This window comes from Trachypithecus francoisi, unplaced genomic scaffold, assembly GCF_009764315.1.
Source record: "Trachypithecus francoisi isolate TF-2019V2 unplaced genomic scaffold, Tfra_2.0 Lachesis_group12, whole genome shotgun sequence".
Lineage (NCBI taxonomy): Eukaryota > Metazoa > Chordata > Mammalia > Primates > Cercopithecidae > Trachypithecus > Trachypithecus francoisi.
Genome location: NW_022681457.1, coordinates 9,673,209 through 9,689,176, shown reverse-complemented (window position 1 = coordinate 9,689,176; position 15,968 = coordinate 9,673,209). Strand labels below are relative to the sequence as shown.

At 44.7% G+C, this 15,968-nt stretch overlaps 2 protein-coding genes across 7 annotated transcripts in view; both read right to left on the bottom strand.

The window, feature by feature from the left end:
- The window catches only part of LOC117091354, a 161,063-nt gene that overhangs the window by 74,902 nt on the left and 70,193 nt on the right, over nt 1–15,968 (bottom strand).
- The window catches only part of LOC117093666 (putative killer cell immunoglobulin-like receptor-like protein KIR3DX1), a 35,242-nt gene that overhangs the window by 8,298 nt on the left and 10,976 nt on the right, over nt 1–15,968 (bottom strand). For 2 of the 6 annotated variants that reach the window (XM_033229115.1, XM_033229112.1), the window contains one exon: nt 15,536–15,841. In XM_033229115.1, coding sequence (XP_033085006.1) covers nt 15,536–15,841 — 306 coding nt within the window. Of the gene's footprint in view, nt 1–838; nt 1,118–1,769; nt 1,806–2,012; nt 2,083–10,656; nt 11,247–11,272; nt 12,549–13,120; nt 13,172–13,829; nt 14,130–15,535; nt 15,842–15,968 lie in introns of those variants that run through there. The other 4 variants (XM_033229111.1, XM_033229116.1, XM_033229113.1 and 1 more) reach the window with 4 other exon arrangements.

The following is a 15,968-nucleotide window of genomic DNA, read 5'->3' as shown; positions in this document are numbered from 1 at the left end:
TGCAAATTAATGACTTGCACATGGAGAACTATGTTCACATTCTTCCATTTTTCTCCCATGCTTCAAGAAGTTAACAACAACAAAAACTGATTTTGCATTATTAACACAGAACCGACCATGCCAATCCTAATTCTTGATGTCTTCTCTGAAATCCTTCCTTGACTCATGGTTCGAGACACAGATCTCTATCTTTCTCTTCTGGAAAACTCTACTCTGTCTCTCTTTTTGTGTATATTTACATACAGATGCAAAATCTGAGGAACTCCACACCCTCCCTTCCCTGCTTTACAGGATGAGCAGGGGCGACTCCACTGGATGAGTCTCTAACTCCCCGTGAGACACTCTGCACATCCATGAGCCAGAAGGGATGAGTGTCAGGAGACCAGGAAGGAGGACAAGAGGAATGGGTGCATTTCCCAGTCCATGTCCCACTGAGTCACTGGACTCATCTCACAAGGAAAGTGTCACTTCCCCAAGGCTCTGGCTCCTTCAAGACAGGGTAATGACTTCCCTGAGGGAAACACTGGTTCTGGGGTCAGGCAACATGGCTCCTCCCTGGACCCACCCTGCTGGAGTTGGTACCAGCGCCTTGTGTCTGCTACTCCCCAGGCAGATTCTCCCACTGCTCGGCCTCGGTTTCCTCCCTCCTCCTCCTCCACCTGGGTACCTGATTCCTCACAGGAAATGCCCTCTCTTTAAATTCTCAGGATGGCTTCTGTGTCCACAGTTACTGCATGACTAGCAATCCTACAATGACTCTCTGGCTTCACTGGGTGTGGACTCTGGGGAGGGCCATCTGGACACCAGGTGGACGTGGGGTGGACTGGATTTCTCCTACCTGTGACGATGATGTTCAGGGATTTGCTCTCAGCTGACTGCTTTGAGTTGTGCTTGTAAATTCCAGCACATTTGTAGGACCCTGCGTGTCCTGGGGTCACAGCGTTGATGGTGACGTGGTTGAAAAAGCCAGTGTACCACTTATGGGTTTGGCTCCCAGTTGTTTGGAATATTGTGAACATGACAAACTGAAGACGGGAATGACAGGAGAGAGTCACACGTCCTCCTAGGGGAACCAGAGGGCTTGGCCAGGCTGACAGGGAGAATTCGTCCTGAGCACCTGGAAGAGAAGGAGGCACAACCTAGAGAGGGAAATGTGGAGCCCGCTCTCTCCCACTGTCCCTGCAGGCTTTTCCTTCTTCACATTGTTCTGATTTGCCGCGTAACATGGGGTCCCCTGATGCCCTGGGATACCTGGTAGTGAGCCAGGGACACAGTCCACCCCAGAGTGGACATGGAAGGTCTCCCCAGAACAGCACTCTACTAAGCATGATGATACAATATTGAGCCAAGTTGCTCCTAGTTCTCATCTACAACAAGAAATCTGTGCATGGAGGAGAAGGAGGAAATCTACCAGATTCAAGCAATACAAAAAACATATCAACTCATTTAACAATTCCCAACACAAGTGCTCGGCATGAGTCCCCCGTCTCCCAACAGAGAGTACTCCTACCCACCCCTAGACATGCTGGATTCTGAGCATCGCAGGCTCCTTCAGAAGATTGGATGAGCCTGAGAGGCTGCCTATGGAGGGTTTCTAAAACAAAATGGAAATTGGGGTCTCCAGAGGACCCCCTTCCTGTGATCCCAGTGCTCAATGCAAAGCCTTCCCCATGTCGTCTGCATCAGCCTGACTTCGTGTCCTCCCTCCCTGCCTGGAGAATCATTTGTGTTTGGCCAACACAGCATCCTAGGACTGAGATAGGACTCACCCACATGTGTGCAGATCTTCTGGTTCAGACAGAATCCTGAGCAAAAAAAAAAGAGAGAGAGAGAGAGATAGCTTGTCTTCACGTGAATCCTGCCCTCCTTGTAACTGGGTGTGTCCGCTCAGCCTGGATTCAGAGGGTGGATGAGCCTGCTTCCCACTCACAGCCCCAGGTTGTGGAGAGGCCAGGTCTTCAAGAGAGCATTTTCCATCCCAACCCTGTCTGCCTTTCCCTTCCAGGACTTACCCAGACACAGGAGGGTGATGAGTTTGGGAGCCATGGTGCCACTTCTATTGGGCAGGACACAGGGGTTGAGCTAAATTGGAAAATGAACAGGATGTGGTAACCATGGTTCCAGTTTCAGTTTGCAGAGTTTAGAGGGTGACCACCGCACAGGAAGATGACCAGCTCTCACCGTAAACATAGCGGGTGACACAGGAAACTTGCAGATGATATTTTTGGTTCAAGAGCCCCTAACAAAGGCCTGCCTTGAACCTCAGCACCGACCAATCAATAACGTCTAAATTTCAAATTTAATTTTTCTATGTGCAAAATTGTAGAATGATATCTTAATATCTTATTGCCTACTGTGATGCAACGTGCTCCTGCCAAATTAAAATAGACGCATTGTCAATGTTGTAAAATGGTTGTACAGTAAAACTGAAATGTTTATCCTGTTGTTTTCAAAGTTGCAAATCAATTACTTGCAAATTGAGAACGATTTTCAAGTTCTTCAATTTTTCTCCTATGCTTCAAGAAGTTAACAAGAAAAATTGATTTTGCATTATTAACACAGAAGCGAGCGTGAAAATCCTCGTTCTTGATGTTTTCTCTGAAATCCTTCCTCGACTCACAGTTCAAGACACAGATCTCTATCTTTCTCTTCCAGAAAACTCTACTCTCTCTCTGTGTGTGTGTATTTACATACATATATAAACTGTGACTAACACAAACATATGTGCATATAATGCTGAAGGTTCTCCCCAAAAGCCAATTCATATTATTAAAAAATTAGTAAGATTAGCAAGGAAAAAAGCCCTGTGAAATCCACACTGAAAAAAAACAACATATTCACGAAAATAGTATCAACTCACGCTTTGTTTCTCATCTGGCCCAGAACTTCCCAACGTATGAAAACAACACACACAGAATTTTGGATATTTTCTGTGTCATTTTTGTAAATATGTGTCTTCCATATCATAGCTATCATCTGGTAATATTTGTGTGTGTGTATGTATGTACATTTTTACATTTTAAATATAGCACAAAAGGATAGTTTGTTTTGTGTTTTTGATTGTAAAATGATACCGCTATGCTCCTAATGCTCTGCGTAGCTCTTGTTTATTCACCAACAGACAGACTGCAGTAAATCACTTGCATATTCCTCAATGTATTTGTCCCTTTGGGCTGATATGATGTATGTTTTCACCAGGCATTTTGTTTTTTGGAGCATTATTGGCCGGAGCATTCTTTCCTATGTGTCCTGGGTTTTACGAGTGAGTTTCCCTGAGTACACACCCCAGGGTGGGACTGCACACATGGGGACTGTCAAGGTAAAAATAAACTGACAAGAACACATTTTTTCCAGAGCGATGACCTCAAAACTGCCAGCAACAGTTGTCAGATTCTGGTGTTTTTTCCACTTCTCAGAAAATATCTGATTACAGATGACAGAGGATGAACTTGATGTTAACATTTACTTAAGTATATTCTAAGATAGAAAAATATGTTGAATAAATGCTGTGATACAAATATCTGTACCTGAAAGCAAATGTATCACCTATGAGAAATAATTTTTACAAATCAGTGACGCCATTTATTAAACATTGTGCTATGTTTCATAAAATGTGTTATAATTGATTGACTTGGAAGTGAGATTTGCAAAGTTCAAGACCTCAGTAGCAGACAGTTTCCTTCCGAGCCAACACACGGGACAAATAGCCACTTGAAAATACGAAGCATGCATTGGTTAAAAATGAGGAGAACTTGTTAATTTGACGTTGCTAAATGTACTTCACGGTGTTTATGGGTTTCTTGCCAGGAAGACAGCTCAGCAGTGTTTACACACTGGAATGAGGCCAACAACTTTGTGAATTAAACTGTTTTAATCCAGTGCAATTTTTACACAGTACAAATTAAAGTTCTAAGAAGTAAGCGTACACTGGACTGTGAGAACAAGACACAGCACAATTAACAGCAGAGGGGCCACGGCCTTTGAAGAGGGAAAATTTGAACACTGATAACTTCAAAAGTTTGGCTTGTGAAGGTCAGGGTTAAATGTACATACGTTTCCAAACGTTCCGTGAAATTGGAAATGTTTAATTTTATGTTAAAGAACGTGATTCTGTGCTTTTTTTTTTTTTTTTGAGACGGAGTCTTGCTCTGTCGCCGGGGCTGGAGTGCAGTGGCCGGATCTCAGCTCACTGCAAGCTCCGACTCCCGGGTTCACGCCATTCTCCTGCCTCAGCCTCCCGAGTAGCTGGGACTACAGACGCCCGCCACCTCGCCCGGCTAGTTTTTTGTATTTTTTTAGTAGAGACGGGGTTTCACAGTGTTCGCCAGGATGGTCTCGATCTCCTGACCTCGTGATCCGCCCGTCTCGGCCTCCCAAAGTGCTGGGATTACAGGCTTGAGCCACCGCGCCCGGCCGATTCTGTGCTTTTTAAAGCAGTGTTGAGAACTATAAATAATTTCAGCAGTTAATTTGGGATTTTGACGTGGGGCATATTTTGATTATGGATTCAATGCCTAAATTCACAACTCTTCACTAAAACAAACTCAACTAAATATTGAATGCATGTGATACATTACATGTTAATTCGTGTATCTTTAAACAATTTTCCTTCATGAATAATTTCCTGAAGGAACCACATCATCTGTAGATTTTAGGTACATCAAGCAAATTTTCCAGAAGTGTTACCCAAACAATAAATACAAATAGTCGATTGATTAGATAAAGAAACAAGGCTCTTGCAGGCAAGAGCCAGTGGTAAGTTTCATGTCCCATTCATTATGATTTAGAAGATTCTATTCACTTGAAGTATATTTAAAGAGATTTTGTAGCCTAATCTGCTGACAGGCTTATGGATTCCTCTGGAGAAACACATTAAAGAGTAAATTCAGAAGGTCAGAAATAAGCCACACCTAAATTTTTCAAATATGGATCCTGGACAAACAAGCTAGACCCTATCTACTCCTTTGCATTCTCTTTTTCAAAAATTCCAATTTTAAAAATATTGGGTGTTCTTGATCTGTCTTCATATGACTGTATCCTGGCTGATTATTTTTTAAATATGTATATATTTCCATCCTTTTTTAAAATAATTTCTGCAAGCATGCCTCTCTCTGTTTCCAGCCACAGTTACTTTATCTTTTCTATATTTTAATGTGCTTCCACTTACTTAATACCTTTCTTGTAAATTCACGAATTTCTTTTCACTTTTACCTACTTTTAACATCATTAACATGAGGGAAATAACTCTTCTAACCTATATAATGTTTTTAAGTTTTTGGTGTTTTAAGGCATTTTATTTTATTTTGTTTTGTTTTGTTTTACTTTTAAGATGAAGTTTCACTCTCGTTGCCCAGGCTGGGGTGCAGTGGCATGATCTCAGCTCACTGCAACCTCTGCCTCCCAGGTTCAAGCGATTCTCTCACCTCAGCCTCCCTAATAGCTGGGATTACAGATGCCCACCACCATGCCTGGCGTTTTTTTTTTGTTTGTTTTTTGTTTTTGTGTGTGTGTGTGTGTATTTTTAGTAGAGATAGGGTTTCTCCATGCTGGTCAGGCTGGTCTCGAACTCCTGACCCCAGGTGATCCACTCGCCTCGGCCTCTCAATTGCATTTTATTTTTAAAATAAACTCAAGGCACCTCAAATTTCTCTTTGACTATCTCATATTTGTATCACTTTCACTTTCTGAATAATTCCCCTTCTTATACACAAAAATTTTATTAGGGTATACTTATGCTTTACTTTTTCTTTACATAGCCATGACAGTTTAAATTCTGATTAATCGTCATTGTTAAGAGGAATGAGCTCCTTCCTCAATACTAGCATGAATTAGGCAGCACCTTGAATTCTGATTAATCCTCATTGTTAAGAGGAATGAGCTCCTTCCTCAATACTAGCATGAATTAGGCAGCACCTTGAATTCTGGTCATCTCTTATCTTCAGTTGGTGGAGGGAAGTCAACACATCCCAATCAACCTCCAGTTTCTTCTGCCCACTGGACAATTTCTTCTGCAGTTTTGCCATCTTGGAGGAAGGCAAAATCTGCACACAAAATAGCCTCTTCCGTCGGAAGCTCTGTGAGCTATCGTCACCATGCTGTACCTTACATCTCTAGAGCCTTTTCATCCCGTATGACCAAACTTCGCAGCATTTGGCCAACATGTCCTCATTTACCACACTCAAAACCCGCCTGACTAGAGCGTAAAAAGACTGTATTGCAGGCCGGGCGCGGTGGCTCAAGCCTGTAATCCCAGCACTTTGGGAGGCCGAGACGGGCGGATCACGAGGTCAGGAGATCGAGACCATCCTGGCTAACACGGTGAAACCCCGTCTCTACTAAAAAAATACAAAAAATTAGCCGGGCGAGATGGCGGGCGCCTGTAGTCCCAGCTACTCGGGAGGCTGAGGCGAGAGAATGGCGTAAACCCGGGAGGCGGAGCTTGCAGTGAGCTGAGATCCGGCCACTGCACTCCAGCCTGGGCGACAGAGCGAGACTCCGTCTCAAAAAAAAAAAAAAAAAAAAAAAAAAAAAAAAAAAGACTGTATTGCATACATGAAATTTGCTAGGAGGGTATGTCTTACATGTTGTCACCACATTAAAAAAAAATGAAGACAAAAATGATAAGCCTGTGAGGGGAAAGATGCTTTTTTGTTAGTTCAATTGTGGTAATTATTTTACATACATCAAAACGTCATATTCCAACCACCAAATATGTACAATTTGTATATATCAATAAAGCTTGAAAGTATTTGTTACAATCATTGTCATTCTCCCCTTTTCTTAAAATAATAAAGACATTTAATGTCTCATTTCCCAAAAAGTTTTGAGGCAGGCAGTGCCAGTGCTGTCCCAGCAACCCAGTGACACTGGGGTTCTGGGTTGTGGGGTTTGGGGATGGTATCCCTGGGATTTCCTAGGCCATCATAATATCTTTTTATAATCAATGATATTTTGTTTTGAGTTCCAGGGTACATGACCAGGACACGCAGGTTTGTGACACAGCTAAACATATGCCATGGTGGTTTGCTGCACCTACAAACCCATCGCCACATAGCCTGTGGCCCCTTTGCCTTGGACAATTTCTCCCACTTGGAACATTTGCCCAGTGTCTGTACTTCTATTGTATCTTGGAAGTAGCTAACATGTTTATAATTTTACAGGCTCGTACGGGGAAGAGACTTGCTTTGTCTCAGAGGAGACTTTGGACTTGGAGTTGTGAGTTCATGCTGAAATGAGCTGAGACTTCGGGGAACTGTTGGGAAGGCATGATTGGTTTTGAAATGTGAGAAGGGCATGAGATTTGGGAGGGGCAAGGGGCCAAATGATATGATTTGGCTATGTCCCCTCCCAAATCTCATCTCAAATTTTTCCCATGTATTGGAGGAGGGCCCGATGAGAGATGATTGGATCACGGGGGCAGATTTCTCCCTTGCTGTTCTCGTGATCGTGAGTTCTCACAAGAGCTGGTGGTTTGAAAGTGTGACATGTCTCCCCTGGTTCTCTCTTTGTCCCGCAACAATGAGAAGAAGATCTCCGCTTCCCCTTTAACTTCCGCCATGACAGTAAGTTTCCTGAGGCCTCCCAGGCATCCTTCCTGTTAAGTCTGGAACTGTGAGTCAATTAAACCTCTCTTCTTCATAAATTACCCAGTCTCAGTCTCAGGTAGTTCTTTATGGCAGTGTAAAAATGAACTAATACACCATGTTTTTTGTTTTGTTTTGTTTTGTTTTAGTTTTTGTTGTTTTTGTTTGTTTGTTTGTTTTTGTTTTCTTTTTTTGAGACGGAGTCTCCTGGCTGGAGCAGCATGGCACGATCTCAGCTCACCGCAACCTCTGCCTCCCAGGTTCAAGCAATCCTCCTGCCTCAGCCTCCCGAGTGTCTGGTATTACAGGCTCGCGCCACTACACCCAGCTAATTTTTTGTATCTTTAGTAGAGACGGGGTTCTGCCATGTTGTGCAGGCTGGTCTCAAACTCCTGACCTCAGGTGATCACCCGCCTCTTCCTCCCAAAGTGCTGCATTTACAGGTTCATGTTCTACCACCTAGATAAAAGTATCACAGTCTTTGTGGTTTTCACTGTTAATCTGTGTCGTTGAAGGTGATCACACATATCCACTCTATTTTCTATTGTTTTGTCCATTTCAATCACTGTCAAAAGGATAAATTGGAGTTTAAAAATATATCATTAGTCAGGACACAGCTGAGAGGTCAGGAGGAGGCATTGAGGACACATTCATCTGTAGGAGTTCTAACATACTTAAAATTTCTTCCACGGTGGATGATCACCATTGTTTTCTTTTTGCCTCTAGGGAAAGTGAATTAGAATTTGTTACAAAATTTTATTGAAATGATAGCACCACACTGAAGTGTAAATGATCTTATTGTGTAAGTGTAAATGATTCTATTCTATTAAATAGAAGAAACATGCTTTCGGTGAGATGCACCGTGAAGGGGTGGCCTGCCCCTCCACACCTGTGGGTATATCTCGTCAGGTGGGACGAGAGACTGAGAAAAGAAATAAGACACAGAGACAAAGTGTAGAGAAATAACAGTGGGCCCAGGAGACCGGCACTCAGCATACCAAGGACCTGCACTGGCACCGGTCTCTGAGTTCCCTCAGGTTTTATTGATTATTATTTTCACTATCTCAGCAAAAGGAATGCTGCGGAAAAGCAGGGTGATAATAGGAAGGTCAGGAAGAAAACATTTGAGCAAAAGAATCTGTGTCATAATTAAGTTCAAGGGGAGGTACTATGCCTGGATGTGCACGTCGGCCAGATTTATGTTTCTCTCTGCCCAAACATCTCAGCGGAGTAAAGAATAACAAACCAGCATTGCTGCCAACATGTCTCACCTCCCGCCACAGGGCGGTTTTTCTCCTGTCTCAGAATTGAACAAATGTACAATCGGGTTTTATACCGAGACATTCAGTTCCCAGGACCAGGCAGAAGACAGTGACCTTCCTCTATCTCAACTGCAAGAGGCCTTCCTCTTTTACTAATCCTCCTCAGCACAGACCATTTACGGGTGTTGGGCTGGAGAATCGTCAGGTCTTTCTCATCCCACAAGGTCATACTTCTGACTATCACATGGGGAGAAACCTTGGACAATACCGGGCTTTCCAAGGCAGAGGTCCCTGCGGCTTTCTGCAGTGTGCATTGTGTCCCTGGTTTACTAAGACTAGAGAATGGCAATGACTTTTACCGAGCATACTGCTTGTAGACATTTTATTAACAAGGCACATCCTGCACAGCCCGAAATCCCTTAAACCTTGATTCCATACAACACGTGTTTTTGTGAGCTCAAAGCTGGGTCAAAGTGGCTGGGGCAAAGTTACAGATTAACAAAGCAAAGCAACTGTTCAGGGTACAGGTCAGAATGAAATTTCTTACGTCTTCCCTTTCTACATAGACACAGGAACAGTCTGATCTCTCTTTCTTCCCCCTTCAGCACCACAGCTGGCTTATATTCACTTGCAAAAGACAATTCTATTCTCCACTTTGCAAATCAGCATTAGGGTCATTTACACGGCCACTTTGGAGTTGGCCATGAATAGAGTATTGACACCAAATAAAGAGGCAAATGCCACGAGTCAGAGTTTTTTAACAGTATTTTTTTTTTTCATAGAATTGGTTCACTAGTGCACTCTGGATACCCTCAAGTAGAAGCTGACATTGAAATTTATGGTATCTCTGTACCATTTGACCCAGCCTTCCCATTACTGGGTATATACCCAAAGGATTATAAATCATGCTGCTATAAAGACACATGCACACATATGTTCATTGCGGCACTATTCACAGTAGCAAAGACTTGGAATCAACCCAAATGTCCATCAGTGACAGACTGGATTAAGAAAATGTGGCACATATACACCACGGAATACTATGCAGCCATAAAAAAGGATGAGTTCGTGTCCTTTATAGGGACATGGATGCAGCTGGAAACCATCATTCTCAGCAAACTATCACAAGAACAGAAAACCAAATACCGCATGTTCTCACTCACAGGTGGGAATTGAACAATGAGATTACTTGGACACAAAAAGGGGAACATCACACACCGGGTCCTATTGCAGGGATAGCATTAGGAGATATACCTAATGTAAATGACGAGTTAATGGGTGCAGCACACCAACATGGCACATGTATACATATGTAACAAACCTGCACATTATGCACATGTACCCTAGAACTTAAAGTATAATAATAACAATTTTAAAAAAGAAATTTATGGTATTTCTGAAGAAACTGTGCCAAGTGTCAGCTGATGGAGAGAGAAGTGTTGGAGGATTCCCAAGAGAGTTTTAGCAAATTCTTATGGACTACTTAGTTCCAAACTTATTTGCACCCACTTACTCCATAGTGCGAACCATATTCTGCGTCTTGAGCTGACGAGACAGAGCTCAGTAGCACAGATGAGGGAATATCTTAATGAAAAGTTAGTAAAAATGAGGCCCAGTGTGGTGGCTCATGCCTGGAATCCCAGCACTTTGGGAGGCCGAGGCCGGCAGATCACGAGATCAGGAGATTGAGACCATCCTAGCTAACAGGGTGAAACCCCGTCTCTACTAAAAATACAAAAAAATTGCCGGACATGGTGGCACAAGCCTGTAATCCCAGATACTTCAGAGACCGAGGCAAGAGAATCGCTTGAACCCGGGAGGCGGAGGTTGCAGTGAGCCGAGACCACGCCACTGCAGTCCTGCCTGGGGACAGAGCGAGACTCTATCTAAATAATAATAATAATAATAATAATAATAATAGTGCATTACAAGAAGACCAGAGCATGGAGTTTATATCTGTGTGGGTCCACACCTGCTGTGAGTGATGTACCTTCATTTTATAAGGTAAGCAAATCAGAGAGGGAAGTCAAAGAAAGTCAGTAACAGTGGGAAGGGAAGACATCAGAATTGAATTGAGGAAGAGTTTTGAACTAGAGATCTCAAACCTGAGGCCATTTCTTTCATTCCATATTCTCAGCAGACAGTTCACCCAGCATACAATGACAATTTCTGGCAATTTCCTTCCAAAGCCTCTAGGATTAGGAGATTGGATTCCAAGCCTCTATTGTTCTAAATGGTGAACGGTTTTCTCTTGTGTTCCTCTTCTTCTTGCGTTTGGGGTTTTTTTTTTTTTTTCTGACTGTGCAAGACTCCAGTAGCAGGACTCCAATGACCACCAGGACCAAGACGGCCACGCCCATCCTGATAAGATTCCCTGCTGTGTAATCCTGGGGGTGTGAGCCTAGGAATAGTGCACAAAGATGTCACCAAAGGTGTGAAGGTCAAACTCATCCTAAAGTCCCTGGATGTCCACTCCAGTCACCCACAGCCCCCTGAGTGGTCATAGCCTCTCAGCCTCATCCATAGCTGAGAACATCTCTGTATTGAGCAGCTTTGCATTCTGACGGGTTCTGTAATGATCTCAGGATATGAGCTGCCCCTGAGAACCACAGAAAGAGGGGGAATGTGAGGAAACATAGGGGTGATCATGCTATTCTCTAATACTCAATATGTCTCTAAAATCAGCTAATTACTTGAGAGAAGCATGCCCAATATCACACCATTCGTAAAATTTAGACGCAGAGAAGAGAATTTGGAGCTACAATTTTCTGAATAGCAGGAAAATACAAGAGAACAGACTGGAGTTGCCAGTTACCCTTCCTTTGCTTCGCCCCAGACATTACCTTCTCATCTCTGGCTCATAATTACGCATTTCCATCCCATTTCGTCAATCTATTAACCTGATTGACCTGTTTTAATCAAATAAATGGAATAGTATGTACAACACATTAAGCATTTTTGTCTCTAGGATCCAAGAATACTACAATTAGTATAAGCAATTACTCAGTTTGCATTCAAGATAGGGAGGCTGACAAGAAGCAACTGAAAAGGATAAATGATAAAAGCAAATACTTAGATGGATACATGGAGGAAATGCAAATATATATATTATGTAATATATATACATATATATGTAATATATACACACACACATATATATATTACACTCTATCAATTTTACAAAAGTCATGCCAGAACACCAGCTCTTTGGGGAAGAAAATAGAGAATACTGTATACGAGTTCATTTAAAAGATGTTTTGGAAAATGACAGGACCAGGCTCAGAACGTGGTGTTCCTGAAAATTGGGACAAAACTCTCTCTTTCTTGATCTCCTCCACACAATGGCCACGGTTACTTGCAGAGACTGGATATATCCCTAGTGGACTGATGTTCCCAGACGGGTGCGTTTCTGCACCTCTTTTCCCAGAGGGACACTGGCACGGAAGTTCAGCACTGTTGGATCCCTTTGGTTTTCTGGATACAAGGCTGCCTTGGATATGTAAGAGAACGAATCCCCAAATGTGGATAGAATTGTGTCCATGTGCTCAAGCTAAAGAGTGTCTGGATCAGCTCAACTAAAGTTCATGATTCTCAGGGAATGCCTCAACCATCCTGAGCCCCAAACACTCTCTCCTCCTCCTATAGTGGGGTCGATTCCATTCGTTTCTAGGTTGCCTCTTTGCAAGCCTGTAGGATCAGCACCCTGGACAGGGGCGAGAGGAGGACTTTACTCTTCTCTCCTTCCTCAGCTAGGCCGGCTCCCTTCAAGAATTTCCTTTCTCACCGACCACCCAACCAGCACCAATGACCGCAGTGCTGGGGACTTGAACCCCCCTCCCTTCATTCCAAGTTCCCCTCCAGCTGCTCAGGAAACAGCCACTTCCATAAAGATTTCAGGTGGAGGCCGGGCGCGGTGGCCCAAGCCTGTAATCCCAGCACTTTGGGAGGCCGAGGCGGGCAGATCACGAGGTCAGGAGATCGAGACCATCCTGGCTAACACGGTGAAACCCCGTCTCTACTAAAAATACAAAAAACTATCCGGGCGAGGTGGCGGCGCCTGTAGTCCCAGCTACTCGGGAGGCTGAGGCAGGAGAATGGCGTGAACCCGGGAGGCAGAGCTTGCAGTGAGCTGAGATGGCGCCACTGCAGTCCAGCCTGGGTGACAGAGCCAGACTCCGTCTCAAAAAAAAAAAAAGGATTTCAGGTGGAGAAGTGGAGAAGGAGACTTCTGTCTCCCCAGGAATTCACAAATTACGTGAAGAATTCTCTGCTCACCAGTTTCAGGGCTTGATTCCATGGGTGTCGGGCAAGTACTCTCAGAGATTCCTAGGAAAAAAGACAGAGAATGGGTGTACAAGCGTCGTTCCTCGCCACGCTGAAGCAGAACCATTCTATGTGGAGTGTCTGTCTCTTGCCCACAGCCTACTCTGTCATTCACCTAATGACTAATGCGGGTCCTGAGGTCTCTTGTCAGAATCCTTTGAGAACAGACTTTCTCCCCTAGACGTGAAAGGAGACAGAGGGCTCAGAGATGCCCGTTGATGTCAAGAGACCTTGTCTACAACGGGGTCATAAATATCTGCATTCACCAAAGGGGAAATCTCTCTGGGGCTGAGAGGTCAGGAGGAGCTCCTGGAAAATAAATAAGGGCAAAGGGCTGGTGCAACCTCTGATGTCCCCAAACCTTATCTGGCCTCACCTCCTCCTGTGCTTGTCCTGATGCAATTCTTCATTCACCTGAACTCATAGGACCCCAAAGTGAGCCTCTACTTAGGATGTGGAGAAGAGGGTAGAGGTGCCCTGTCTCCAATCATGTACCCTGATTGCACTGGTCATTCTCAGCCTCTCTTTTTCTCCTTGTATTTCTCACTGCTTCATTTTGTCCAGAACCCCTCAAATCTCCTGATCTCCAGCAGGACGCCCCTCAGATAGAGCTCCAGGGTCTAGCTGGCACCAGAACATGCAGCAGGCATGGGCTCCTCACCTGTGACAGGAACGTGCAGTGGGTCACTGGGGGCTGACCACTCATAGGGAGACTCATTGAAAGCACCATAGCATCTGTAGCTCCCAACAGAGGTTGGGGACACAAAGCACAGATGAAGGTCGACCTGGAATATTCCATTGTGGCTCTGCCCTCCACTGAGCCAGTGACCATGGGCCTCCTGCTTCCTGGATAGATGATACTTGTCAAATGGGATCTTTGAGCTGCAGAACAAGGTCACTGTATCTCCCGGACCCACCATGGCATTCTCTCGGGTGATGAGAGAGGGCTTTTTGTATTGTCCTGTAAGAAAAAGAGACTTTGGTTATTTATTTTGCACCATATTCTCAGTAGACCATTCACCCCATATATGATGATAATTTCCTTCCAAAGCCTTCTGGGATCAGCAGATTTGATGCCAAGCCTCTATTGTTCTAAATGGTGCATGGTTTTCTCTCGTGTTCCTCTTCCTCCTACATTTTGGGTTTTTTTTTTTTTCTGACCGTGCCAGACTCCAGTAGCAAGAATCCAAGGGCCACCAGGACCAAGACGGCCATGCCCATCCTGATGAGATTCCCTGCTGCGTAATCCTGGGGATGTGAGCCTAGGAACAGTGGACAAAGATGTCACCAAAGCAGTGAAGGCCAAACTCATTCTAAAGTCCCTGGATGTCCACTTGGGCCACCCACATCCCCCTGAGTCATCATAAGGCGTTTACAACAAAAGCCTTCTCCACACTACTCTTAGTGTTGGGGGAAAATCTATTTTCTTATGTTAGGAGCAAACTCCATACGTCCGCGAGTGCTGTCTCAATCTGTATTCTCTCTATGATCCTGATTCGATGAGCGTGCGTGCCTTTTTAAACCCTCCTCTTTCCATTGCTTCTCCCTTGCTTTTTACTCTATCTTTAAGGCTTACTGTGCCCAGACAGCATATGAGATGTGGGGTCCTCCTGGAACATGAAAATAACTCTCTGCTTGGAAACCCTCGGGAAACATGGTGCTGACTTAGATTCCCCGACCTGGAGATATGAGGTTAGAGTCCCAACGCTGTGTGTTGAAAAGTGAAAGAATCTCCGTAGAATCTGAAATACCCTTGCAGACGAATACTGCAGAACCAGTAGCCGTGGCTCCACACCCCGAGGTGCTAGACTTGACTGCTTGTGGGAGAGGTTGGAAGTGGCCTCTGCTTCCTCTTTGGGCAGAAGGACATATTAAACCCCTTTGTGGAGAAACACCTCAAAGTCCCAACCTCCGCTCAGATCCTCCGGGAGCTTCGCTGGTGGGCGGTGAAGGTGGGAGTTTGTGGTGTGTCCCTGCGTCTCATGGCAGAGGAACAGGGCTGCAGGTTCCAGGTGGGGAACCAACTCCAAAATGCAACTCAGTGCCTGAGCTGAAGGAAAGCAGCCCCTTGTCGAGGTTTGCGAATCTCTCTCAGTATCTGTTTCACGTTCTCTGTCACGGTCTCTGCTGGTGGCAAAGTGTCTCTGCCACATTGAGGTGTGGTTGTAACTTGTTTTCTTTTTAACTATCACAAGTTCTCTGTTTCTCCCTCTTTCCTTCATCCCCTCCCCTGGCCCTCTAATAAGTTACTTGGTGTTTCTGTGTTCCGGCATTTTTCTTCCTTTACTGGCGGTTTGATCAACAACCACATCACCCCAGGGAGTTTCCAGGGCACCAAAAGACCACAGACGGTCCAGCCACACTCACCTGTGATCACAATGTCCAGGGGGTCACTGGGAGCCGACCACATGTAGCGGGAGTGATTGAAAGAACCACAGCATCTGTAGGCTCCTGCATGGGCAGGCGTTACAGGACCCATGGAAAAGACAGCCTTGAAGAAGTGGCGCCCAGCCTGGATCATCTTACCATACTGCTGGGAATGCTGTATGTTCCCCTCTTTGTATAAGATAAATTCATCAAATGCCAGTTCTGAGTGACAGCACAGTCTCACCCTGGCTCCTGCATGCACCAGGGAGCTTGGGTGCGCTGAGATGGAGGGTTTTGTGAACAAGCCTGGGAGCAGAGACAGAGGAGTTCACATGAGTCTCCTTCCTCACCCCTCGCCTGAGACCTCAGGGTGAAGCTCTCCCTTGTCACCCCCAAAGCCGGTCGGCATCCTTCCTGTTGGTGTGCGTGCATT